The sequence below is a fragment of the Microcebus murinus genome, chromosome 18, assembly GCF_040939455.1.
Source record: "Microcebus murinus isolate Inina chromosome 18, M.murinus_Inina_mat1.0, whole genome shotgun sequence".
Lineage (NCBI taxonomy): Eukaryota > Metazoa > Chordata > Mammalia > Primates > Cheirogaleidae > Microcebus > Microcebus murinus.
In genome coordinates, this window is record NC_134121.1 from 29,134,423 (window position 1) to 29,161,381 (window position 26,959).

General features: G+C 43.4%; 2 protein-coding genes and 1 long non-coding RNA gene across 5 annotated transcripts in view; 1 reads left to right on the forward strand and 2 right to left on the reverse strand.

Annotated features, from left to right (window-relative positions):
* Positions 1-264: 264 nt before the first annotated feature.
* On the reverse strand, positions 265-5,039 carry LOC105877824 (uncharacterized). Of its 2 annotated transcripts, none has more exons than XR_001157096.3 (3): positions 4,963-5,039; positions 3,992-4,097; positions 265-1,082 (listed from the first exon to the last, which is right to left on the reverse strand). It is a non-coding gene; the product is annotated as an uncharacterized LOC105877824 (long non-coding RNA). The 2 variants fall into 2 exon arrangements; XR_012913060.1 differs by lacking the exon at positions 4,963-5,039 and adding an exon at positions 4,236-4,328.
* Positions 4,634-12,397, forward strand: CHCT1 (CHD1 helical C-terminal domain containing 1). 2 transcript variants are annotated; one of them, XM_012776483.2, is made up of 6 exons: positions 4,634-4,734; positions 7,214-7,315; positions 7,515-7,690; positions 8,128-8,227; positions 10,763-10,958; positions 12,127-12,397. In XM_012776483.2, the coding sequence occupies exons 3-6, from the start codon at positions 7,602-7,604 to the stop codon at positions 12,210-12,212; spliced, it is 471 nt and encodes a 156-aa protein (XP_012631937.1). In that variant the 5' UTR covers positions 4,634-4,734; positions 7,214-7,315; positions 7,515-7,601; the 3' UTR covers positions 12,213-12,397. The 2 variants fall into 2 exon arrangements, with proteins under 2 accessions (XP_012631937.1, XP_012631852.1); XM_012776398.2 differs by lacking the exon at positions 4,634-4,734 and adding an exon at positions 4,752-5,519.
* A 4,577-nt stretch (positions 12,398-16,974) lies between these two features.
* APPBP2 (amyloid beta precursor protein binding protein 2) overlaps positions 16,975-26,959 on the reverse strand; it is a 66,068-nt gene continuing 56,083 nt past the window's right edge. The window contains exons 12-13 of the mRNA XM_012776288.3: positions 24,909-25,074; positions 16,975-21,542 (exon numbers count right to left, since the gene is read on the reverse strand). Of these exons, the coding sequence (XP_012631742.1) occupies positions 21,289-21,542; positions 24,909-25,074 (420 nt within the window). The 3' untranslated portion in view covers positions 16,975-21,288. The remainder of the gene's footprint in view (positions 21,543-24,908; positions 25,075-26,959) is intronic.

Here is a 26,959-nt window from a genome sequence, read left to right on the forward strand (position 1 = left end):
GAGTCCTTTGTGAAGAAATTGCTACAAAATGTGGGACAATGATTTTTTGCTCTCCAAAATCATTTCCAGCTCCACATTCATTGACTCTACAATTCTCTCCTACTCATCTTCCTGAATTCTATCTCAGGAAAGAAAACCTTCCAGAAAGAGCCAAGTGGAAATCATTAGGCCCAGCAATTTGACATGATCACAGACGCTTGCATATCATTAGACTATTTAGAAACATGCTCTGAACTTCTGAGGTTGCCATTCTGCAGTGTTATTTTGATACCCTGACAAGATATTTTTAGAGCACATGAAGCCCAAATTAAAACACTGCTACAAAAAAAAAAAAAAAGTGAAATTAAACCAGGGCTCCATTAAATGGAAAACTACGATAAATATTAAGTAAGAGTGAGGGGGAAAGTATCAGACATCTTTGAGAACTATTTTGAGAGGAGCAAAAGATGAACAGATGCTCATGACCGGTGTGCACAGATGTGTCCCGCCAGTGGGGAGGGGAAAGACCTCGTGCTCGCCGCCATCTTGACTGGCCCTGACGCCTTGTATTAGCTCGGGGGGAGCTTCCTGTCCACTGGAGAGGGCTGGATGTAGGCTGCTGGTGGGGGACACGGTACTTCGCTTCACTGTATGTGGATGAGGATCTCACTGGCCTTCTGTTTACTTCCTGGTTCCTTGGGGTGGGCCTGGAACGTGGTTAGTTAGGCTTTAAACTCCCCTGCCTTCTTCCTCTGCCGTTTTTCTCTCAAGAATAGCCCTGTTAGTGCCTCTGTTTGAAGGTTTGCCTGGGTTAGACTCATCTAACCCCCAAAACCACTGCTGAGAAGAAGGTCCACACACTTAGACCTGTTAGATCATCGGTTTCTAATATCTTTGGGGCTACAGACCTCTTTGATGAGACCTCATACAAAATTCACTGGATAGAGTTTCAAAGATTTGTTGATTCCCTCAAGCCTGTCAGTGGATCCCATTAAGAGTCTCTTGCCATGCCTCACTTGGAAACTGTCAGCCTGTTCTGCAGACCCAGCACAGCAGCTATGATAGGAATTTGGTCTTCTTTTCCTTGGAGTCTTGATACAATTCTAATTGGATAATTGGGAGCAAAAACAAGAGGTTTCTTTTGGCAATTCTAAAATATGCTTGAGTTACTTATCCAGAAAAGAAATAGAGGAGAGTTCTTTCGGGTAATAAAAAGTGTCACTGTTTAACCTGGAGAGAGATGGGCAGATCTTCAAATTTATGAGTGGAAATGTAAGCAGTAGCTGCTAAAATTATTTTCCATGTTCACTTAATTCAGGACATATAACAAGAATTTCATGAGCTCTATTATATGTTCTGGGTGATCGGGATGAAGCATTATGATTATGAAATTGGTCTGTGCCATCAAGGAGCGTACCAGCCTGCATAAAGTGGAGGGTGGCTAGGCATGCTGGCTCATGCCTGTAATCCCAGCATTTTGGGAGGCCACGGCAAGAAGATCACTTGAATCCAGGAGTTCAAGACCAGCCTAGGCAACATAGCGAGGCTCTGTCTCTATAAAAAAGTTTTTAAAAATTAGCCAGGCCTGTCTCTAAAAAAAAAAAAGTGATAATAAAGTGGAGGGTGGACAAATTAACACTACCCATCTGCCAGATGCCTTGAGTACCTAGCACACAGTTGGTTGTTGTTTTTTGAAAAATAAATGTGAGAGGGTCAGGAAATAACTTTGTTGAACAAGTTGGCTTGCACTATAGAGTCATTTTATGCTGACCAATTGAATTTTGAATAATGTCTCCCAAAGGCGATGGATTTTTGTTTTGTCTTAGTTAATGTTGTGAATTGAGCCATTATTCCTGGCTGCTGTTAGGTTCAATTGTCTCTTTGAGTTATTCCCCATGGTTGATAATAAAACCATTATGAGAATAGGGCAGCCATCCAGAGCCTAGGGCTTGCTGGAGGCTCTGGGACAGAAAAGGAGGGTGGAGTGGGGTGAGGGACTGGGCAGGGACAGCTAAGATTCAAAGTTCTAACATTTATTTCCCCCCTTTGAATTGTAGATATTCAGGGCTCTATATACATCTACATACACAAATACATATATATTCATGTATTTATACATATGTATATATTCAATTTCTTGTTTCTTTTTTTTACTGTATTTTCTCCCAGCTTTGATCCATATTGTATCCACTTTTAAGTTGTAATATACATACCCTTTTGTGTTCTGTTTTCAAATTTACCATTATATAATGTTTTTAATGATGTTATTTAGTCCTTAGGAGATTTCTTAAAAAGACTCTTTTCTTACTGTAAAAGTAAAGCACCTTGTTATTTTTTCAAATGCAAACAATATGCAAAGAAACTGAAAAATTACCCTTGATATTTTGAAGTATATCCTTCAAGACTTTTTGCTATACACACATAAATACATACTTACAAAAATGGGATTATACTATACATGCTGTTTTAGTTCTTGTTTTCTATGTCAATATGAACTAAAAATAAAATCCTAAGTACCTCCCAACTGAACAGACCCCCCTCTTGGCCAAGAAGACCTCAGAAAAACTTTAAAACTGAGCCAGGGCCAGGCACAGTGGCTAACGCCTATAATCCTAGCACTCTGGGAGGCCGAGGCGGGTGGCTTGCTCGAAGTCAGGAGTTTGAAATCAGCCTGAGCAAGAGTGAGACCCTGTCTCTACTAAAAATAGAAAGAAATTAATTGGCCAACTAAAAATATATAAAAAATTAGCCGGGCATGGTGGCACATGCCTGTAGTCCCAGCTACTCAGGAGGCAGAGGCAGGAGGATTGCTTGAGCCCAGGAGTTTGAGGTTGCTGTGAGCTAGGCTGATGCCCCAGCACTCTAGCCTGGGCAACAAGAGTGAGACTGTGTCTCAAAAAAAAAAAAAAATTGAGCCAGGAAGAGAAAGGAGATTGGACATGCCTCCTTATACCCCTTCCCTTTGGGAATTTAGACAAATCGCATGCTGGAATGCTCTACCTAAGGCCAAGCAAGGCAAATGTTAAGTCAGCTTGCAGGCCATCAACTTGCTTGCTCTGATTAACAGATCCCTTTATCTTAACTCAACCATTTTTTCCTACTGACTCCGGGTCTTTGGGGGTCGGTATTTTCTTTACCACCTAGACTCCACATCAGATCATCGGGAGTTGGATTCTCATGGGGAGCACGCAACCTGGATCCCTCACATGTGCAGTTTGCAGTGGGGTTTGCGCTCCTATGAGGGTCTGATGCTGCTGATTTGCGGGGTCTGGGTGGGGCTCAGGCGGTGATGCCAGTGACGGGGAGCTGCAGTGGGTGCAGGTGGGGATTCCATCCCTGGCCTGTCGCTGGCCTGCTGCTGTGCTGCCTGGTTCCTGGCAGGCCTCAGACCCATCCCAGTACGATGCCAGTTCGTGGCCCAGGGTTGAGGACCACAGCTTTAGTTGAAGCTTTTTCTTTAACCAATTACAAACCAAAAGAATCTCTCAACCCACCTATAACCTATTAGCTCTCACTTTGAGATGTTCTGCTTTTTAGGGCCAAACAAATGTATACTTTCCATGTATTGATTCATGATTTTACCTGCAATTCCTGTCTCCCTAAAATGTGTGAAACCTAACTGTAACCTGACTGCCTTGGGAACACTTACTCAAGTCTTATTTGTGGGTTCCTGCTCCATGGTCACTCATATTGGTTCATAATAAACCTCTTTAAATTACCATACAGAGTTTGGGTTTTTTTCCCATTAACATCAATAAATACAAATATATAGTAGCATTTTTAATGCTTCTTACAAATATACCATAGTTTATTTATCCTATTGATGACATTTCAGTTATTTCCAAATTGTCACTATTTTAACAGTTTTCATTATCTTCTCTCTTTAGGACTAATTTCTAGAAGTAGAACTGGTGGGTCAAAGGGAATGCACATTTAAAATTTTTAAATACCTTGTTTACCAATTATCACTCCCAATACAGTAGATATGTGGCTCCTTTCCCCTTGCTCTTACCAATATAATTATCCTTCTTAATAGCTGTAAAATAATCCGGAATCAATGCTCACAAAACAGACCTTCTAGTTTGGAGGCAGTGAAGTGAGAATTTTTATTCTTCCTCCTCAAAAAAATAAATAAATAAAAAATATTTGCAAAACATGATGGCATAGAGAACAGGTTAAAATGAGTTTCGGGACTCAAAGGGAACTCAACCAACACCTCCCCTCTCCCCCCACTCCACCCTCTGCCTCCTGCCTACCCCTTTAAAGCGGTCTGGAGTCACGATGTCCCTGTCATGTGCCCGAACCGCCGCTAGATGGCGAGAGGGAGACCTGGGCCAGCCCTGCCTCCGCTGGCTCTTGGCGGTCTGACCCGGAGCCGCGAAGGCAGGGGAAGAACAGGGCCAAACTGGGTGGGAAAAACTGGGCCCCGGGCCCAGAGGACACGAAGAGAGGCCCAGGAGATGGAATTCAGCGTTCCAGGGAGGAGGATGTGGCTTAAGTGAGTAAACTGCGGCTGCAACGGTCTCACCGTGGCCCGTAACCCGCCGTGCGCGCTGCTGAGGGACGCGAGGCGGCGCCTGTGCCGCGTTGGGGGCGAGGTTTTCTCGACTTGGACCCCCGAGCGCCCCCGGGCCGGCGGCGGACTGATGGGACACTTCGGCCCCAGGCACCCCGAGAGCACGCCGGAGGGGGAAGCGGGAGCGGCCGGACTCCGACCCGAACCCCCGCACCCCACTCAGTGGATGCGGAGCTAAGGCAAGTGGCGGGACTTCTGTGTGTCTCAGCTCCTCTCCTGTGGAACAGGGCCACTACGGGCGCCTCCCCACAGAAGGTTGCTGTGAAGGTTGATGAGAGAACATAGTGACTGGGGTTTCTGTACACCCCTTAAAAGCCCCACCACCCAGCCAACACCCAACTTCCTAGAGGCTAGAGGAACACAAAAGAGATATACTTCAGTAGAGAGTCGACACAAAAGAGATGTACCTCAGTAGAGATTCACTGTTACTCCGCGCTCTCAGCGCACCCTCTAGTCCTTTCCACAGGTTCGGAAAAGATGTTACAAGCCCGGTTCCTCACTGTGGGGGAGCCCACGATGTAACTGAGGAGGCTGGAATGGTCCACACGCAGGAACCTCACTTCACAAGGTTCCCAAGGTTCAAATCAACAGCATCCGACAGCGCTCTTGGGAGAAGGGGTGCCAACCCCTCCTGGCCAGCTGCGAGAGCCAAAATCCTGGGTCTCCCGGGCACATTTTGCTCAGTTCCCTAGTCCAGTTTCCAATTGGAGGAGATGGCTGGTGGCCAACCTTAGGAACGAGGGCATGGAGGGGGAGGGGGCTAGGCTCTGTGTTGGCAGTTGCCATGGTTTTGCTCCGAGTTCTGGAGCCGACCTGCCCACTCCCTGAGAGCTCAGGTCACAGAAGCAGAAGGTCAGAAGCTAGAGGGGACGTGAGGAGTGCCACCCTGGAGCCTACCTGCACTCCTGTTGAGATGGAGGCCTCAGATGGGCAAGGGGGTGAAGGGGACAAGCCACTAGAGAAGGTGAAGTTGGGCTGGGGATGTAAGAGAGGGAAGAAGGGTCACTGAGTGGCTGGTTTTGGAAAGCAAAGAACGTGAAATTCAAGGAAGAAGAGAGGAAGGAAAAATGGTAGGGCACATGAGTTAGCAAGAGGCCTAAAGACCAAGAGGAAGTTAATTCATGCAAACAGATGTTTATCAAAGCCCTGTATTCCTGGCAAGATGATGAGAAGGGGTCACATCTCCTTGCTGGTTATGAAGTCTCAAGTGGTGTGTGTGTGTGTGTGTGTGTGTGTGTGGTTGTGTGGTTTATGTGCTGTGTTCATAGAGTTGGTCAGCCAGAGTGCCCTTGGAGACCTGGAAGAGCCTGTGTCCCATCTTCTCTCCTCCGACCTCCCTCCCTTTCCCCTAGTCTTTTCTTTCGGGGCAGTCTGGGCACTGGCCTTCTTTGTTTCCCTGAACACAGGCGGGAATTATTTCTCACTTTGTCTTCACTAATTATCAGCTTTCTTTGCCCCACTTTTTTTTTTTTTTTTGAGACAGAGTCTTGCTCTGTTATCCTGGGTGGAGTGTAGTGGTGTCATCATAGCTCACTGCAAACTCCAACGCCTGGGCTCAAGTGATCCTCCTGCCTCAGCCTCCAGAGTAGCTGAAACTATAGACAAGTGCCACAATGCCTGGCTAATTTTTTTCTAGTTTTAGTAGAGACAGGGTCTCACTCTTGTTCAGGCTGGTCTTGAACTCCTGAGCTCAAGCGATCCTCCTGCCTCGGCCTCCCAGAGTGCTAGGATTACAGGCATGAGCCACCACACCCAGCCCTCTTTGCCCAAATTTTGCTGTCAAAAGATTCTTTTTCATCATCACCATCATCACCCATTTGTTTCTGGGTGCCCCTTAGATGCACATCAAGATGCCAAAGGTTAGGGATGCAGAGAGATGGGCCTGCGACTTAGGCAGTGAATCCATGTTTGCTGAATGAGGGAGTAACTGAACCCCTCCTCATTGCCCCTAGGAGTCACATAAACCTTTTGGTGCCTCAGTGTTCTCACCTGTAACCAGGGATAATGATATCTAACTTCACAAAATTTGTGGGAGATTAAAATGAGTTAATGTTTATCAAGTGCTTTGCAAAGTTACCTGGTATAATATGTTATGATTATTATAAAAGAAATAGGTAGAATATTCTAGGTTTTCTAAGCAGAGATTTTCTGAGATGTGTTTCTTGTCCAGGGCTCACTCTCATCAGTGCTGAGTCAAGAACAGGATCAGGCTGGGCGCGGTGGCTCATGCCTGTAATCCTAGCACTCTGGGAGGCCGAGGCAAGTGGATTGCTCAAGGTCAGGAGTTCGAAACCAGCCTGAGCAAGAGTGAGACCCCGTCTCTACTATAAATAGAAAGAAATTAATTGGCCAACTAATATATATATAGAAAAAATTAGCCGGACATGGTGGCACATGCCTGTAGTCCCAGCTACTCAGGAGGCTGAGGCAACAGGATTGCTTGAGCCCAGGAGATTGAGGCTGCTGTGAGCTAGGCTGATGCCATGGCACTCACTCTAGCCTGGGCAACAAAGTGAGACTCTGTCTCAAAAAAAAAAGAACAGGATCATAGGGACAATGGAGAAGGGCTCTGGCTGCCATTCGGGTAGTGCTTGCCCAGAGCTACCCTCAGGACCAGTGGCTCAAGCCCCAAGCTGACTTCCCTCTGTCTCCTCCCAGGTGACAAATGTGCCCTGCTTAGAGAGGAGCTCTAGCGCTATCCCCGCCGGAGACTCACTTGTGCGTTATGCCAAAGGCCTGGACCAGGACACCTTCAAAATTGTAAGGGGGCAGCCTGGAACCCTTCCCACACTCTTGGGAAGGATGTGGGGTGAGAGGTCTGCTGGAGCCACCTCACTGAGCATACAACCCTTCCTGGGCCACTAAAGGCTGCAGCCAGGCCAATCTGCTGGATGCCTGGGGCTGCCCATCTGCCTCTTCTTTTCTCCCATGGCCCTGACCTCGCCTGTTGCCTTCTCAGTGTAAAGAATACCTAAGGCCTCTGAAGAAGTTCCTGCGGAAGTTGCACTTGCCCAGGGACCTTCCCCAGAAGAAGAAGCTAAAGTACATGAAGCAGAGCCTTGTGGTCCTAGGGGATCACATCAACACCTTTCTGCAGCATTACTGCCGAGCCTGGGAAATCAAACACTGGAGGAAGTAGGGCAGCCTCCTTGCCCTTCCCCCTGTACCCACTCCTGGGCCAGCCCTCTCCATTCGAGGTCATACCTTAGCCGTGATCCCCCAGTCTTTCATCTTTCTGTGGAGGAGTCAGGATCCTGGAGGGGCAGCAGGGTGGAGAGAACTGGGTCCCCCTAGTCGCTCGTTAGCAACACTGATTGCACCTCGGCTGTATATGCAGTGGACAAAGACCTGTCCTGAACCCTGAGGAGGATGACCTCGGGTTGAGCAGCCACTGTGCAGGCACTCGTCACCAGGACGGGATAGTCAAGCTCTGGCAAATCCCCACTTCTTCGTCCCCCAACCCCAAGCCAAGCGCATAGCCCAGTTCTCCCTGGTAGGTCCTGTCCCCATGACAACTGCTGCAGGAGGAAGGGCTGCACACGCCCCCACAGCCCTGGGTCTCTCCCCTGCAGGATGCTCTGGCGATTTGTCTCCCTCTTCTCAGAACTGGAAGCCAAGCAGCTCCGCCGGCTCTACAAGTACATCAAGAGCAACCAGACAGCCAAGTTTCTGGTGAGGCGTGGGAGAGCTCCTCCTGGGCCCAGCAGGGGGTTGCTTGGCGCGTTCTTAGACTGTGGGGCGAGACCTGGGCTGAGCAGCCCTCTGAGACCCCCCAGTGCCGCTCTGGGGCTTGCCGGGGCTCACTGAGCCCAAGACTGCACCGCCGCTGATTTGCCCCCGTGCCCAACACAACAGGGCTGAAGAGGCCAGAGGCTCAGCATCACATCGCCATGTTTATTCACCCTCCACACCCACACTGTGCTGTCAGCAGGGGCAAGGACATCCCTGAGGAGCCACGGGCAGGACGGTGAGGCCAGGCAGAAAGGGACAGCCAGCCTGGGGAAGTCTCCCAGGGCTGTCGACAGAGCCTTGCCTGACTTTGTCCAGAAACAGTGGTTCTCAAACATTTTGGTTTTAGGACATGTTTACCCGCTTAAATATCATTGAGAACCCCAAAGGCATTCATGTGGGTTATATCTCTTAATGTTTATCCTATTAGAGAGTAAAGCTAAAGAAAAATTTAAAATATGTAGGCTGGGCGCAGTGGCTCACGCCTGTAATCCTAGCACTCTGGGAGGCTGAGGTGGGCGGATTACTTGATGTCAGGAGTTCGAAACCAGCCTGAACAAGAGTGAGACCCCGTTTCTACTATAAATAGAAAGAAATTAATTGGCCAACTAATATATATAGAAAAAATTAGCCGGGCATGGTGGCGCATGCCTGTAGTCCCAGCTACTTGGGAGGCTGAGGCAGAAGGATTGCTTGAGCCCAGGAGTTTGAGGTTGCTGTGAGCTAGGCTGACGCCATGGTACTCTAGCCTGGGCAGCAAAGTGAGACTCTGTCTCAAAAATAAATAAATAAATAAAATATGTATTTACTAATTCATTTGAAAATGAAACAGAGCCCATTACATGTTAACATAACTAATTTCTGTGGAAAATAACTATATTTTCCCCAAAAATCCAAATAAGTGAGAAGAGTGGCCATTTTTTACATTTTTGCAAATCTCTTTAGTGTCTGGCTTGATAGAAGTCAGCTTTATTCGCGTATTTGCTTCCAAAGTCAATCTCTTGTGATATAATATATTGGCTTGGTTAAAGTACATGAAGAGAACCCAGTTTTGCAGATACATCATTGGAAAAGAGAGGAACATATTATTGGTGCTTCCAGATAATTGTGGGTATTTCTCTTTGATACCACACCAAAACTCAACAAGTGGCAGTTTCTTAATTGCAACATGGAATCTGAACCATATCAAGGAACTTTTTTAAATTAATAGGCTTTTTTTTTTTTTTTTAGCAATTTTAGGTTTCAGAAAAAATGAGTGGAAAGTACAGAGCTCCCATATGCTCCTCATCCCTCCCTGTTTCTCCAATCATTAGCATCTTGCTTTAGAGTGCACATTTGTTACACTTGATGAGACAATATTGACACATTATGATTAGCTAAAGTCCATATTTTCATAGGGTTCACTCTGTGTTGTACATTCTGTAGGTTTTGACAAATGTATGATGCATGCATGTGTCCTAAAACCCCCTGTGCTCCACCTCCTCATCCCTCTCTCGGCCCCTCAGGCCCCTGGCAACTACTGATCTCAGGTTCACTGTGTCCGTAGTTGTGCCTTCCCAGAACGTCATATAGTTGACATCTTTCAGTATGCAGCCTTTTCAGATTCATGTCAACGCACTTTTCACACTAGGTCCATTGGTCTCTCTCTTGCACTTTACATGGGCTCTACTTTTCAGGGGGTCTGCGAGGTCAAAAATATTTCAGGGATGCGCAGCACATTTTGAAAACCACTGGTCCAAAATATTGATAATAATCCTAGGTAGCAGGTGCAGAAGCCTTCTCTGAGCCAGGCACTTTAGGTTCCCTTATGTAATCTTCAAAAGTAACCCTAAATGGTAATTAGGATTATTGTCCTGTTTGTAAATGAAGATCCCAAATGCAGGGAAGTCAAGTAACTTGTCCCAGGCCACAGAGCAAGTGGAAGGGAAGAGATGGGATTCGACCTCTGCCTGGCTCAGAAGAAAGCCCTGCTCTCGCCGTGCCCTGCACCACTACTCTGGCTGTGCAGCTTTAACCAAGTCCTGTCCCTTGCTGCGTCTCTGTTTCTTCCTCTGAACATGAACGGTTGCATAACTTCAGGGATTCCTCCTCTGAAGATGAGGAGCGGCCACCCTACTGATTTCTAGATTTCCGGATTTCACTGGCCAGAAAAATTCCAAAACCAGTTTCCAGGCTCCCAATTTAAATTTTGCTAAGTTAGGACTACAGAACACGTACCATTGTCCCATTTCAAACCAATAAGACATTATGACTCCAGAAAGAGATGGAGGACATGACTGCAAAATAAAGGACAATCCAAGAAGAGACAGTTGGCAGTGTGGTCTCAATGTCCCCAAGGGCCTATCTCACCTCATCCTTTTGGCTGGGCAAGTGTGAGAGGTGCAGCCAGATCTCAGCACTCTCTTGACAAGTGCAGGGCGGGACTCCAGAATCCAGGCCCCACTCTTGTTTACACCCAACACTGTGGCCCTGCTGCAGGCGGCGTTCTCTCCCTTGGACACACCTGAGAGTTCCTCGCTGGCCGGCCAGGAGGACAGTCTGCCCAAGCTCTGCAACGCCTGGGGGCTGCACAGCAACCTCAGCGGCATGCAGGAGAGGCTGTCCAAGATGCAGCCGCCAGGTGAAGAGGCCTCCCTGCTGGAGGAGCCAACATCTGAGGCTGATGTCAAGACAGGTACCGTGCCCATTGGCGGGGGTGGGGGGTGGGGGGTGGGGTGGGGGGGCCTCCCTGCAGCAGACTCCAGAGCAGCCAGAGCCGCTGCCCCGAGCCTGACGCGTTCTTCCTTTCTTTCCATCTTCCCGTCACCCTGTAGTTCTGTCCTTCTCTCCTTCTCCTTCTCTACTCTCTCTTCTCTTTTTAGGCCCCACTCCCCACCACCAGTGTGCTCATGAGAGAAAGTTTAAAACGTACAGATGAGGGTAGAAAGGAAGGGAGGAAAATCACTCCACCCCGCCGCCCTGAGGCCACCACTTTTGACACTTTCGAGCGTTTCCTTCAGTGTTCTGTATAATTCCTCCCCAGCACAAGTCTCATGATACACACAGTTTTCACTCCTGAGTTTTTCAGTTAACGTTTAAACAAAGGCACTTTTCCTGTATGACGAGAAGCATAGTAGAGACAGTTTCCAAGCGACTGAGAGTGCGGACTCTCAGGAAGCGCCCAAGTGGCAGCAGCAGGCACCCCCATCAGGGTAGGGTGGGGCTGGGGGAGAAGGAAGGGGTTTATTCCTCCAGTGAGTGGGAGGCCCAGACAGATGGGCTGGGAAGGGCCTTCCCAGCAGCTTTGGCCTCCGCAGTGACATCAGTGTCTGGCTCTCTGGACGGAAGCTGTCGGGTGAGGGGACAGAGCCTCTCTAGTGAGAGGAGCCCCAGCCAAGGCTGGTACCCATGAGGGCCTCTCCTGTGGGGCCAGGTGCAGAGAAATGTTGCACCCGTCCACTCCTCGCTCCTCCGGAACTGGCTTCTGAGGCCACAGTTAGCCACCCTTGCTAAAGCACCTGCTGGGGAAGGTGAAGGCGACCAGGGTGACCTGAGATGGACCCAAGTGTTCCTCTGCAGGCCTGGCTGGCTGCAGCCAATGCAGGCAGCCCCCGACTTGCCATGAGGCTTTGGGCAGGTCACCTCCTTACTCCAGTCCTAGGTGAGAGTCCTCACCTAAAGGTAAATGGGGGCTGTTGCCATCTCCCTACCTCACAGAAATCAGTTTCTCTGAGAAAAGAGGGACAAAGGTTGGAAGATAATATTTTGTTTTTCTTCCTCTCTCCTCCCCAGATGTTACAGATTGAGATTCTCTTAAGTGTTTTTGATGTCATGGGGACTTTCTCTGACCTTCCCTTTTTCAGGTTCTTCAAGAAAACTTCCTCAAAAACCAAAACTCAAGAGAAAGAGGATTAAGGAATCCCCAGAAACTCCAGAAACGTGTCCGTAAGAAGACCCCCTGGCACAGAGGGCCAGGTCACCCTGGCTTCAGGGGACTCGGGGTCTGCAACAGCTCTGCACCTGAGGGGACTAGAGAGGGGAAAGAAGAAAATTGTCCTTAGCAAAAGGATGCTCGGGTCTTAATTGTGAACAAATGGGGTGGGAAATAAACATCCTTAAGATATTTCTACTTTACTTGGGTAACAGTCAATCATTTCTTCTTTTATTTGTTTAAAAAATATTTGCCAGCCACTTTCTAAGTGGCAGGTGCTCCGTGTATGCACAGATGAGTAAGAAAGATGTGGTCACTTGTGTCAAGTGACCATCACAGTCTAGTGGGGCAGACAGACATGTAGAGAGATCTGATGAATACAGGTGACTGGGAAGCCTCAGGGGAGGTAACAAAGGAGCCAGCTGGTTGCCAGGGGAGAGTGCAGGTAAGGTGTGCAGGCTGGGAGTGTGCCTGGGATCAGGCAGCCTGCCCAAACCACCTTCATTTTGTGGGTAACTTGGGGCTGGCAGTGACAAGGGAAGCAGCGAATGAACTGGTGTGACTTGGGTACTGGGGAGATACTCTGGTGATTGTGAGCTTGGAGGCAGGGGAACTAAAGACAAAACAACATTGATAGTCTTAGCTAGAATGGTGGTTTAAGCCAGTAGACAAAAATTTCAGCCTGTGTGCTAAAATCAGACCACCAGTGTGTTTTGTTTGTCCCTGGTGGTATACTTGTTGTTTAAAACATTAAAGAAAAAATCAATTGCCAATACTAAAAATACTTGGCATGCTGGGAGCGATGGTGCACATCAGTAGTTCCAGCTACTCAGGAGGCTGAGGTGGGAGGATCCCTCGAGGTCAAGAGTTTGAGGCTACAGGAAGCAATGACTGTGCCTGTGAATAACCACTGCATGCCAGTCTGCATGACATAGCGAGACTCTGTCTCTTAAAAGGAAAACTTGACATATTTCACATTAAAAACAACAGATTTCTGGCTCCTTGTACAAACTGCCCACACTTGGGCCTTCATTCATACCTGACAACCGGCTGGGGCTGAGGAGCTGTGTAGGCTTCACCAATATACTTTCCAGTTCACCACAGTCCTCAGCCCTCCCTGTTGCCTTACCCGCTGGCCATCTCGCTCATCTAGATCACCTGTGTGAGCCTTGCATCCTTTATAATTTGCTACCCCTGGAGTACACAAAGGCAAGGAGGGTGTGCAGAAAAGGGAGAGTCGTGAATTTGAGATCACAAAGGTAACACTGACAGTTTTCAGTGACAGATGTGGGAGCTGAGAAAGGGAGGGAGGGAGGAGGAAGTGAAGATGGTGCATCGGTTCTGGCTAGAGACACCGGATGGTCGTCAACTCTGGAGGGGAAGTGGGTCCAGTCATTTCCCAGAAGCACAGGAGCCAGGTTAATCAGGGTTCTGCCTGAGGCAGCAGCTTATTGGGCCCAGTGCTGCCCTGGAGCAGGTAGGAGCAGGGCAAAGGTGTGTGACTCTTCTCACCACCTCAATTTGTGTTCGGGAGTGGATGTCATCATAGACTTAAAAATGTTAAAATGAATATCAATGTAGTCTTGAAGAATAAGCACAGGGAAGCAAACTGGCATGAAAAAAGGGGTGGGAGGCAGCGCATCTCCTTCCTAATAGCTATCGCCTCCTGGAAGTGGCAAGATGAGACTGCTAAGGCACAGGCCTGGGGTCAGCCTTGCTTGGCTGCTCCCTGACAGCTTTTTTTTTTTTTTTTTTTTTTTTGAGACAGAGTCTCGCTTTGTTGTCCAGGCTAGAGTGAGTGCCGTGGCGTCAGCCTAGCTCACAGCAACCTCAAACTCCTGGGCTCGAGTGATCCTTCTGCCTCAGCCTCCCGAGTAGCTGGGACTACAGGCATGTGCCACTATGCCCGGCTAATTTTTTATATATATATATCAGTTGGCCAATTAATTTCTTTCTGTTTATAGTAGAGACAGGGTCTCGCTCTTGCTCAGGCTGGTTTTGAACTCCTGACCTTGAGCAATCCGCCCGCCTCGGCCTCCCAAGAGCTAGGATTACAGGCGTGAGCCACAGCGCCCGGCCTCCCTGACAGCTTTGACAAAGCAGGGAGAGTTTCAGAGGGAAGGGCAGGCAGGCTGGAGTGTGTCCACGATGATTAGGGGCTGTCCAATTTTGTCTACTCCTGAGAGATTTCACTGACCAGTGAAATGTGGCTGTTTGGGAGCTGTCCAAAACAGAGGTGTGCCTGGCATGCGGGGAAGCACTGCCACCTAGAGGAATTGTAGGACACTACAGCCTTACTCTTCCAACCAGTGCAGTGTGTGTGCAAAGTTGAAGACGGAGAGAAGGGAGCTGGAGAAGCTTGGTATCAGCCTTGAGAACAGTCGGGAGGTCCAAAGGCAAATGGGCAAAATGTGAGGCTTGGTTTTGGAGTCCTCTTAACTCTTTCCTCAAATTCAGTAGGATCTTAGAATTCCAAAAGGCAGTTCATGCATTATTGCTCTGCTCAAAACCCTCCAACAGGGGCATGGTGGCTCACGCCTGTAATCTTAGCACTCTGGGAGGCCAAGTTCGAAACCAGCAAGAGCAAGACCCTGTCTCTACTATAAATAGAAAGAAATTAATTGGCCAACTAAAAATATATAGAAAAAATTAGCCAGGCATGATGGCGCATGCCTGTAGTCCCAGCTACTCCCAGTCCCAGCCTGAGGCAGAAGTATTGCTTGAGCCCAGGAGTTTGAGGTTGCTGTGAGCTAGGCTGATGCCTCGGGACTCTAGCCTGGGCAACAGAGTGAGACTCTGTCTCAAATAATAATAATAATAATAATGATAAAATAATTTAAAAAAAACAACTTTTAGAAATGAAAAATAGTCAATGGTATTAAAAATCTCATGGTCTAGTTAAACTGTAGGCAACATCTGTGTCATTCTTAGTATCATAAAGAGAAATAACCAGTCATTAAGTAACAAGAAGAAAAATATTGAAGCTATTTAAATAGCAAGAGTGAAAAACAAAGCCTGATTCTGTACTGAGAAGGAATTTAAATGCAAACCAACTTTGACATGTTACATCAAAGTTCTAATTCAGAAATAAAGCACACTAGATATTTATCAAACCACTGTCTGGAAGTGACTACAGATTTTTTCCAAACCATGCATCATACTTAACTGCTTATGCAAATTAAAAGCCTTTGTCTTGATTTTTTTAAAATTGTGATAAGATGCACATAAAATTTACCATCTTAACTATTTGTAAGCGTACCATTCACTAGTATTAATTATCCTGAGGCCAGGCGTGGTGGCTCATGCCTGTAATCTCAGCACTTTGGGAGGGTGAGACAGGAGGATTGCTTGAAGCCAAGAGTTCAGGACTAGCCTGGGCAACATTGTGAGACCCTGTCTCTACAAAAAATAAGAAAAACTAGCTAGGTGTGGTGGCTCATGCTTGTAGTCTCAGCTACTCAGGAGGTTGAGGCAGGATTGCTAAAGCCCAGGAGTTCAAGGTTACAGTGAGCTACATTGCCAGTGCACTTCAGCCTAGGTGAAAGAGTCAGACCCTGTCTCAAACAAACAGATATATATAGAGATATAGGTTATATATATATATATATATATATATAGAGAGAGAGAGAGAGAGAGAGAGAGAGAGAGAGAGAAAGGTGTTTAAACTGGGAGAATATGTTACAGAGTGAACACTACATGAACTTTGTTGAATATATGCATAAATCAGCAAAGTTTACAAGCTGGAAATAGTCTTAATACTAGTAAGTTACATGGCTGTATAGTAATTGCTTTAACAAAGCTTTGAATAAAATGTTGTACTAGTACCTAGTGGCAACTGAAGCTTCCCTTGACATTTGAGCAGAACAGGTAAGTAGGACTTTACTCAGCACATGGCATTCCACATAGAAGAGGAAGCAGCAAATTCAAAGTCACAGAGATTTGAAAACTCAGTATTGCTGACGGTGGCAGGCAATGAAGCTGGTCCTGACTATTCCAAGTGAAGGTGGGATTTTGTCTAAAATATTTTCTTTATAATGTTTTAAAATATGACCTCATTTCCTGTAATTTTTTTTCAGTGCTTATTAAGATTTATGCTGTTTCATGGTGGAGTTTTTAAAAGACCTAATTTGATCCCTTCATTCATGTGAGGAAATAAAACACAAAAGAGGGTTCTAATGATATAACTCAAGAATCCTACAGTTCAGAGACAAAGCTGGAGTCAAAACCCAAACTAGGGTTTTCTCCACTATTCCCAACAGAACTTTACTGGGGTCAAACCACCCATCTTTAGCCTTTTAGAGTAAGAAGATGCTAAAAAGAATGCTATAGTTACTTTTGTAAAGACTTTTTTTTGAGAGAGAGGTACTTGTTCTGTAGCCTGGGCTAGAGAGCAGTGGCCTCATCATAGCTCACTGCAACCTCAAACTCCTGGGCTCAGGTGATCCTCCTGCCTCAGCCTCCTGAGTAGCTGAGACTACAGGTGCACACCACTATATCCAGCTAATTTTTCCATTTTTTGTAGAGACGAGGTCTCTCTCTTGCTCAGGTTGGTCTTGAACTCCTGGACTTAAGCAATCCTCCCGCTTGGGCCTCCCAAAGCACTATGATTACAGGCATAAGCAACAGTGCCCAGTCACACATCCTAATTTTCTTGAACAAAAGCACTTTTGTTCTAGTTCCAATAGTTTGTCTCACACTATTCTCTAATAAATTAAAGTCAGCAAAGTTTAAATAATCCCAAATCCCAACCAAAAGCAATCACGACTAAATTGGAAACAAATACACTATGAATCCAGGAACACTATATTTATTAGGTCAATAATTCATTTTTAGCAATACAAGTACAGAATATATCACAATGCTGGTTACAAACATACTTAGTATGGTTTAATAGTTACAAATAATGGTGGGCACTACAAGTTGGTGAGAATGATATGAAAGGTCATTCTGACACAATGAAGAACTGTCTTCAAAAATCTATTTAATGACCTTAGATATTTCTATAGAAATTACTGTGGCACTATTAGTGGGGATTTTTCATGTAAAGATTGTTAGTAATTTGCTTTTAATTGTTCCATTAAGAGCTTTTTATTTTGAGCCTATTAAACTAAAATCCCCTGTTGCTTAATAAAGTATAAAAATAGTACTGACCTGGTAATATTTAATAAAATGTAGCATTCATTCACATCATAAAAGTAGAACTAAATTGAAAGGTTTTAGTTACCATGGCAACATATTTTCCCATAAAAGGAATATACAGAAATGAGTAATATTACACAAATGGTACCTGCAATGGTTATTTAGTGATCCAACACTTAACTGTGCACCACAACCAAGTTTTCTAGATATCTATATATAGCATATATTTTAATCTTAAATTTTACTTTTGAAAAACATGTGCACTTCAACAAACTCACTAAGGCCACTCATGCTATAGATACCTAGGATTGCAATTAAAGAATAGTATTATTTAATAAATCCTAAAGCACACTCCTTCAGATCATCAACAGGGTAAAACCAGTTTTCTGCCTAAAACATTCCTGAGATTTGTGGACAAAAGAACTACTAGTATTCAAGCTGGAGATTAATCCAAATGTCATATTAAAAAAAAAAAAAATTTCCTGGCAACTGAGGTCCTCCAAAGCCAAGAGGTGAAACAGACATTAATTTTTAAAGCAAAAATACAACTCTTAAAAATTTGCACTTATAAATTAGCATTTTTCCAGTAGTAACTTTGCCATACAGAAGAAGAAGTTTGGAAGCAGCAAGGCTACCAATTCTAGGGAAAACATAAAAAACAAGTGGCAGCTAACAATATTTGCTACTTAGCAAATCATTCCTTCAATTTGCAAAGTTTTGGCCAAAAGCATCAATCATGTTTTAGGCATGTGTTTGCTGTTCAGCTTTCTGTGTGTACTATAAGGAGCAGCCAAACGTTCCCCTCATTATTTCTAAGATTGCAGCCTCTGTACTTTATTTTCACAAAATTATGAACTCTTCCTAATAGGCTATGAACAAAGGCTTTTCTAAAAAATCCTTAATTTTCACGAATGAAAGAATACCTGGGCAGGCATTACTACAAAGCAATAGTGAGTTCATTTTTTAACCAAGCAGAGACAGAGATTTAATGGTAGTAAGGGGCCCAATCCTTTGGGCAAAGTCAGCTTTGAGGACCCCTAAGAGTTATGCTCTAAAAAACCCAACTGGCTCTATTAAACTGAGTGCAGGCATGAATGGCCACCTGTGTGACACATGCAAGTGTTAGCAGAGCTCCCTGATGCACCCAACTTGAGTAGCACCAAACTTTAGGAAAAAGACTGGGTAGAAGAAAAGTCAAAGAAGGTTGAGACCAAGAGACCCCTAATTTAACATTATTTCACTGAACTTCCAGAAAAATCAATTTTAAGTTGGCCAGGGTTTCCTTATACACAACCCCACCATATGTAAAAACTCTGTGCAAGCTATCTGCTGTTGCGAGGTAAATTTTATTCTTTTCTTCAAGATTTTTTAACCCAATAAATCATGGTGGCATTCATCTCTCGAGCTTATCCTAAACATCCTTACTGAAAGGATAAATCCTACACTTAAAATTATGGTATTATTCATCAGAACCAGAAATAATAGCATATTAAGTCATATAACAGAAATGGCAAATCTGTTTTCTTAAGCTAGAGTGTATGCTTTAAATCAAAATGTATGGATTTACAGAAAACTACGTTAAAACAGTGATGGCAAGGAGAAACTGCCAATATGATGTTTTAAAAAAGAACTGGCTGCCACTTAGTATCACCCTATGATCCTAGGCTTCTAAATATCATGTTGCTTTATTACTGAGTGTGAGCTAAATTGAGTTCAAACCAAGTTAAGGAGGATGAGGCTGTAAGTCATTTGCTAGATTTTATCCTAGGAAATGATGCATGTGCACAAATGCAAAGTACAGATTGATTGGGGGGGAAAAAACTTCATATGGAAACATGTTTCAAAATATTTATTGAAAAACAATTTACCATGACATTCCTATACCGCAAATATACCACTGGATTCTAAATAACCAATAAAAGTATACAAAGCCTTACGTGAAAATATCTTTGGAGGTATTAAATATATAGGCCCATGAGGACAGAGCTGAGTAACTTAAGACTATTTGGTAGCTGATAAAGAGGAGCCTCTCAGCATTAAATAGCAATTAACTGGGAAGGAGATCACCTTAGCAAACTGCAGGTTTGTGCCAACTTTTCCCAAAATTTAAAAAGAAAATAATTCAATTTGAGGGTTTCTAAATCACATAGTTATTATCATCATAGAGTGTGGGTTTGCTCCATCTCTTTAGGTATACCCCTAGTCGATTCCCTCCTGGGGACTTGGCTCACAAGACTGCAAATAACCGTTTGAAACAAGTTTTTAGTAGGAAAGTTCAAAAAAGTGCTTAAAATAAAATCTGAAATCTCCAAGTAATTGTTCTATACTCAATGTGGCAGACAGTTTGATTTTTTTCCCCTCCCACGCAACATGCATGTTAAAAGAAAACCAAAATTCAACACACATCCACTCACTCACAAACTAATCCAAGCATTAGCCAGGAGCAACATCTTTAACAGCCAAGTCATGAACCCCTGAAAATAGGGGGAAACCCAGATTCTTGACTATAGAGACATCAGATGGGGCCACTATAGTTAAGAATTGAGGTAACAGCAAAAGACCTTTTTGTTTCTGGGATGGCTACATGTCACAAAGTCTCAAATTTGAGTATTACCTCAACTTCAAATAATCTGACTGGCTTTAAAAAATAAAATAAATTCCTGTGAGCACATCTGGGGCAAAAAAAAGAAAAAAGACCAAAAAAACTCAACAAACAAAAAGACAAAATAGTGAAATAGACATATCATTAGGGGATTTTTCTATTTGAATCTTGGATTTTAAATAAAATGACCCAGTTCTACTATTATTTGCCATAAAAATGAAGGATTTTCTAAGACTTTTATTTTTGAGCATTCATCTGCCATTAATCCCCACAAACCATATAGTAACTTAAAATTCCCATGTGGACATGAGTTATTTCACGACTCTCAGCCAAATACTTGTTAATTGCACTGATTATTAGGGCAATATTTAAAATGAGAGGGATGGCTGCAATATTTATAGAATTGCCATGGCATTGCCATCTGTGTACCTTGACTAAAGATACGCCATTGAAATTGCCAATTTCCCTAGTTTCATTACCTATTATATGAATATAATTTTTGCATTATCACTTTTCATTATACATCTAAATGAAATCATTCTACTGATAAAGTATATGCAGGGCCTAAAATAATAATCTAAAGCCTCTGGTCCAAATAACCACCTTCTACATTAGGCTGGTCCTTTTTAGATCCTCCTGGTCCTGTTAGCAAATGCTATCAGAGCATCTTGCATTGTTGTACCAAAAAAAGAAAATGGTTAAAACTGCTGGTCTATCAGATTTTCTATTACTTACAGATCAACACTGGTCCAGTTCAGATGAATCTGACAGTCCTTCCCTTGTAATAGAGCTCTGGAGAGTGGTTGTATCCACGTCTCTGGGTAAGGTAGCCAAACCTAAGTCAGGATGTCCCTCTTTAATTAGTATTTGTGTTAACTTTTATATACTGTATATAAAGATTTTCCCCATAAAATCTCTTTATAATACAGTATTGAATACCTCCACATGGAAGAATTATAAGTTAAAAAGTTGTTAAAATCATCCTTACATAATAAGAATGCAACTCTTTTAAACTCTTAAATAATTTTATTTAGGGATTCTTTTTTTTCTTTCAGGCTTTCTGCAAAATGAATTTTTTTTTTAAAAAGAAAAAAAGACTTCCTGTTGTTTGTTCTACTAGGTTGAAAATGTGGGCCAGACTACTTATACATGCGGTTCATGCTGAATATAACTGAATATATGCTTATTCCTACAGACACTCTGCAAGTTAGGGATCACCCAAAATGGGGTCTTCAATGGACTGGACCAGTGTTTCAATGCAAATTCCAGCCCCCAAAAACAACATGGTTTTGATTTCACAGTATGAATTCCCTGGAATCTGGGAAAAGGTAATTGGTTAACTGAGGTCCTCCCTCAGCAGCTCGGTCCCTCAACACGCTGAGAAATCAGGAAGGACTGCACCACTTCTTCAGTGGACTGGGGGCTGGTGTTGACGTCTTCAAGAGCGTCGGTGACTGAATACTGCCGATCTCGCAACCGGTTCCAGTTAGACAGAACATTGTGATATTCAAACACTTTCTCATAATTTCCAACGGAGTTGTAAAGTTTAATGAGGCCTCGATAATCATATTCTAGTCCACTGTAGCCTTCACCAAAAAGTTTCTTCCCTGAAAGTAACAAAAAAAAACAAAAAAACAAAAACAAAAAGAAGAAAGAAAAACAAGCTCAAATAATGAAATAACAAGCAGTTTCTACAACACAACTTTTTTTTTTTTTTTTGAGACACAGTCTCGCTTTGTTGCCTAGGCTAGAGTGAGTGCCGTGGCGTCAGCCTAGCTCACAGCAACCTCAAACTCCTGGCTCAAGCAATCCTTCTGCCTCAGCCTCCCAAGTAGCTGGGACTACAGGCATGCGCCACCATGCCCGGCTAATTTTTTCTATATTTATTAGTTGGCCAATTAGTTTCTTTCTATTTATAGTAGAGATGGGGTCTCGCTCTTGCTCAGGCTGGTTTCAAACTCCTGACCTCGAGCAATCTGCCCGCCTTGGCCTCCCAGAGAGCTAGGATTACAGGCGTGAGCCACCGCGCCCGGCCTCTACAACACAACTTTAATATTTTAAATAGGGTGGCTTAGTTTTATATCCCCCTGAAAGGAACAGATACAATTCTTTCATCAGTGAACCCCCCACAACCAATCTCACCAATAAGCTAATTTTCTCTTATCTAAAGCAGTTGGCCTCACTAGAACAGAATTAAAAATTTCATGGTTTGAAGTGACTGATTTAAAGCGATCTCAAAGTAAAGAATGGCAGCACCTCCAACAGAAAAATACACACACACAAGGCTATTCACTGCGGCAGTGTTCATACTTGCAAACTAATAGAAACAAATGAAAATACACAGGAGAATGGTTCCATCAACCGTGGCATACACACTCAATGGCACACTATGCAGCTGTAAACTGAGAAGGAAACTCTAGGCTCTCTACAAACTGTTATGGAGTGATTTATAGGGTATATTAAGTTAAAGGTTATTTAACATTTATGGGTTATGTTAACATTTATAGGTTAAGTTAAAAAATGCAAGTACAAAAGAATATAGTATGTTACTTTTCATGTAAGAAAGGGAGAATAAGAAAACACTGTTTATCTATTCATTTATGCAAACAGATACACAGAAAGGATAAACCAATGAGACTGGTTACCCGTAACTGGTGGATGGGCACTGGGTAGAAAAAATTAGGGAAACCGACATATCCCTGAGCATGTCTTTCATAACAGTTCTGACTGCAGAACATTAATTACACATACTCAAAAAAATTAACAAAATAAATATGGGGAGAGAGGCAAAATGTAACACATTAACAAATGAACCTAATTGTTTTCCAAATAAGTAACATAACCACACTAAAGGAGGGCGGTGCAAATAAACCCAGTAACTTTTGAACAGAGTATTCTAAATATGCGTTATCTTCAGGTAAAAACAAAATTATGAACAAATATTGAGCTGTAAGTAGGTTTGTTTTTCATCGTATGGGTTAGTAATTTTGAAACTACTTTATTATGCATTTTAGGATTGAGCAAATAAGTTAATATATTATGGAAAATAGGGAACCCACATATATATGATACACAACTTATGACAAAGATAGCACAGCATGGGGAAAAGGGCAGTGTTTTCATGAAATGGTCCTGGGTCAACTGTATATCTATAAGGAAAAAAATAAAATTCAATCCCTACCTCACACAATAACAAAAATCAATTTTCTGATTGTGCATCTAAGATGTCAATGGTTTAAACACAATTTCCAGCAGACAATCTTCTAGAAGAATATCCTCATGACTTTGGGATAGAAAAAGATTTTTCTTTCTTTTTTATTCTTTTGCCCAGGCTGTAGTACAGTGGCCCAAGCTCACTACCACCTCAAATTCCTGGGGTCAAGTGATCCTGCCACCTCAGCCTCCTGAGTAGCTGAGACTACAGGCATGTGCCATCACACCTGGCTAATTTTTAAATTTTTTGCAGAGACAAGGTCTCACTATGCTATCCAAGCACCACAGTCTTGAACAACTGGCCTCAAGTGATCCTCCTGTCTTGGCCTCCCAAAGTGCTGGGATTCCAGGCCTGAGCCACCACATTCAGCCAGATTTCTTAACACATTAACTGCCATATGAGTTGTATTTAACTCACACTAGTTTTGAGCCCCAGGCCTTGTGAAGCATATATAACTCACATGTCTCTTCACCTTGGGAGCCGAGAGAACTATTTTTCAAATTGCATATAAGCCATGCACAGAAAACAATAAAAAATAACAAATTTTTCACTAAATAAGAAAGGATCATTTTGTTTTCAAAGTTTTTATTCTATTTTTATAATAAAACACTGTGGCCCCTAGGAAAAAAAATTTTTTCTAGTGTGGCAGTCAATGTGTTAAAACATAATACAAAGGGTTCTAATCAAAAAGAAAAGACTGATGCACTTAAATGTATCAAATTAAGAACTAGGCCAGGCCTGGTGGCTCTTCCCTGTAATCCTAGCACTCAGGGAGGCTGAGGTGGGAGGCTGAGCTCAGGAGTTTGAGACTAGCCTGAGCAAAAGCGAGACTCCATCTCTACCAAAAATAGAAAAAAATTAGCTGGGCATAGTGGTGTGTGCCTGTAGTCCCTGCTACTTAGGAGGCTGAGGCAGGAGGATCGCTTGAGCCCAGGAGTTTGAGGTTGCAGTGAGCTATGATAAGGCCACTGCACTCTAGCCTGGGATGACAGAGCAAGACCCTGTCTCAGAAAAAAAAAAAAAAATTTAAGAACTACTGTTTTTAAAGAGGCACCATTAGAAAACAAGCAGTAGAATGAGAGATCTCTAACACATGTAACCAACAAAGGGCTTGTCATATCCATAGTATATAAAGAACTTCTGTAAGTCAATAAGAAAATGACAAGACAATTCAATATAAGAATGGGCAAGAGTTTTAACAGGTACTTCATAAGATAATGGCACCCCAGCACCTTCTTTTGTAATAGCTGTGAAATGAAAATAACCCAAAAGTTCTAAATGTTCATTAACAATGGATTGGATAAATAATGATATATTAATCCAACAGACAGCAATGGAGAGGAACAAGTGACAGTGAAAGGCAACATCACAGATTTTACAATTAATGTTCACCAAAAGAAGCCAGACACATAGAAATATACAATGTAAGATTCCATCTATATCAAGTTCAAAAACAGGTAAACCTGATCTATGATGTTGAAGTCTGACAGAAGGAAGGAGGGGGAGGTGTGTGGGGGTAGTAATTGCACAAATAGTTTAAAATGACTACTTTTGCTTACTTGACTCTCTACTGTCACACTTCTTACTACTGACTTCAACATCAAAAAAGCAAAATGTTCCAGGTGATTTTTGGGTGGTTACTGAATATCTTCAGCAGCTTTAAATCCATTTAAGTCCCAATAATACATTTCCCTTATACAACATATAAGACATGTTGATCTCCAATCAATTGACTAAAGAAAATTGAAAGGTAACATACCAATTGCTATAGATCGCAAATAAAGTTTCTCAGCATTTTCATATTGATTCATGTCATAATTATATAAAGAAGCCAGATGTCCCACTGAAAGGGCTACTTCATAATCTTCTTGACCAAGAAGTTGCTCTTTAATCTGAATTGCTTTGATGTGCATTTCTTCAGCTTCCTGAAAGATAATTATGCCAAATCAATCATTAAAATTATACTTCTTTTTCTTTTCGTTTTTCTGAGACACAGTTTTACTCTGTTGCCTGGGCTAGAGTGCCATGCCATCAGACTGGCTCAAAACAACCTCAAAGCCCTAAGCTCAAGTGATCCTCCTGCCTCAGCCTCCCAAGTAGCTGGGACTAAAAGGGAGCTCCATGATGCCCAGCTAATTTTTTTTTTTTATTTTTAATAGTTCCTGGCTAATTATTTTTATTTTTAGTACACACAGGGCCTCGTTCTTGCTCAGGCTGGTTTCAAATTCCTGAGCTCAAGTGATGCTCCTGCCTCGGCCTCCCAGAGTGCTAGGATTACAGGCGTAAGCCACTGCACCCAGCCTTATGTTATAGTTTTTTCTTATCTCAACAGTTCTTATTCAATGAGCAAGATTCTTTTAAATGCCAAAGATATCTTATGAATGCCATAAGATAATTGGATCAAAAAACATACCATGTTATTCCAAGAGTCGTCTATGGGAAGCATTATTTGTTTTTGGAAACTGCACATAGGCTGATGATAGTAATAGTGTTCTTTGCCAAAACTGACAAGTGAAAACTTATCTTGGTAATACAAAATTGTTAGAAGAAACTTATAAGAAATTAACAAAACATTCTAAAATAAAAATTTTTTTAGTTAACATAGTCCAAAATTTGGCTGGGTGCAGTGGCTCACGCCTGTAATCCTAGCACTATGGGAGGCCGAGGCGGGAGGATCGCTCAAGGTCAGTTTGAAAGCAGTCTGAACAAGAGTAAGACCCCGTCTCTACTAAAAATAGAAAGAAATTAATTGGCCAACTAAAAATGTATAGAAAAAATTAGCTGGGCAATGATGGCGCATGCCTGTAGTCCCTGCTACTCGGGAGGCTGAGGAAGGAGGATCACTTGAGCTCTGGAGTTTGAGGTTTCTGTGAGCTAACCTGATGCCATGGCACTCTGGACTGGGCAACAGAGACTCTGTGTCAAAAAACAAATACAGGCCGGGCGCTGTGGCTCACGCCTGTAATCCTAGCTCTTGGGAGGCCGAGGCGGGCGGACTGCTCAAGGTCAGGAGTTCAAAACCAGCCTGAGCAAGAGCGAGACCCCGTCTCTACTATAAATAGAAAGAAATTAATTGGCCAACTGATATATATATAAAAAATTAGCCGGGCATGGTGGCGCATGCCTGTAGTCCCAGCTACCCGGGAGGCTGAGGCAGAAGGATCACTCGAGCCCAGGAGTTTGAGGTTGCTGTGAGCTAGGCTGTCGCCACGGCACTCACTCTAGCCTGGGCAACAAAGCAAGACTCTGTCTCAAAAAAAAAACACAAAAAAACAAAAAAAACAAATACAGTCCAAAATTTAATCGAAGCTTGTTAGGAAGAGCCATAATGTAATATGTTAATTTACATAGGTACACACTTCATTTTATTTTTTGGAGTTTTTGTTTGTTTGTTTGTTTGTTTTTTGACAGAGTCTCACTCTGTTGCCCCGGCTAGAGTGCTGTGGCATCACCCTAGCTCACAGCAACCTCAAACTCCTGAGCTCAAGCGATCCTCCTGCCTCAGCCTTCCAGGTAGCTGGGACTACAGGCACATGCCACCATGCCCACCTAATTTTTCTATTTTTAGTAGATAAGGGGTTTCGCTCTTGCTTGACTCCTGAGGTCAAGCAATCCTCCCGCCTCAGCCTCACAGAGTGCTAGGATTACAGGCATAAGCCACTGTGCCTGGCACAAAAATTATATTTAAAGTCTAAAAATCATATTAGCCTTTTTTGGTTTGACATGGTTCCTATTTTTCCATGGTCCTGATTTTCTAATTTTATTATATTCTGACTATGTTGTTTTATACTAGCTATTTTCACAATTCTT

Bases quoted from the DNA above. Each gene is read 5' to 3' on its own strand.
- CHCT1 (XM_012776398.2), top strand. From the start codon at position 5,340: ATGGTTTTGCTCCGAGTTCTGGAGCCGACCTGCCCACTCCCTGAGAGC. The intron at 7,316-7,514 runs GTAAGGGGGCAG...TTGCCTTCTCAG, and splicing joins ACCAGGACACCTTCAAAATT to TGTAAAGAATACCTAAGGCC. The intron at 10,959-12,126 runs GTACCGTGCCCA...TCCCTTTTTCAG, and splicing joins TGAGGCTGATGTCAAGACAG to GTTCTTCAAGAAAACTTCCT.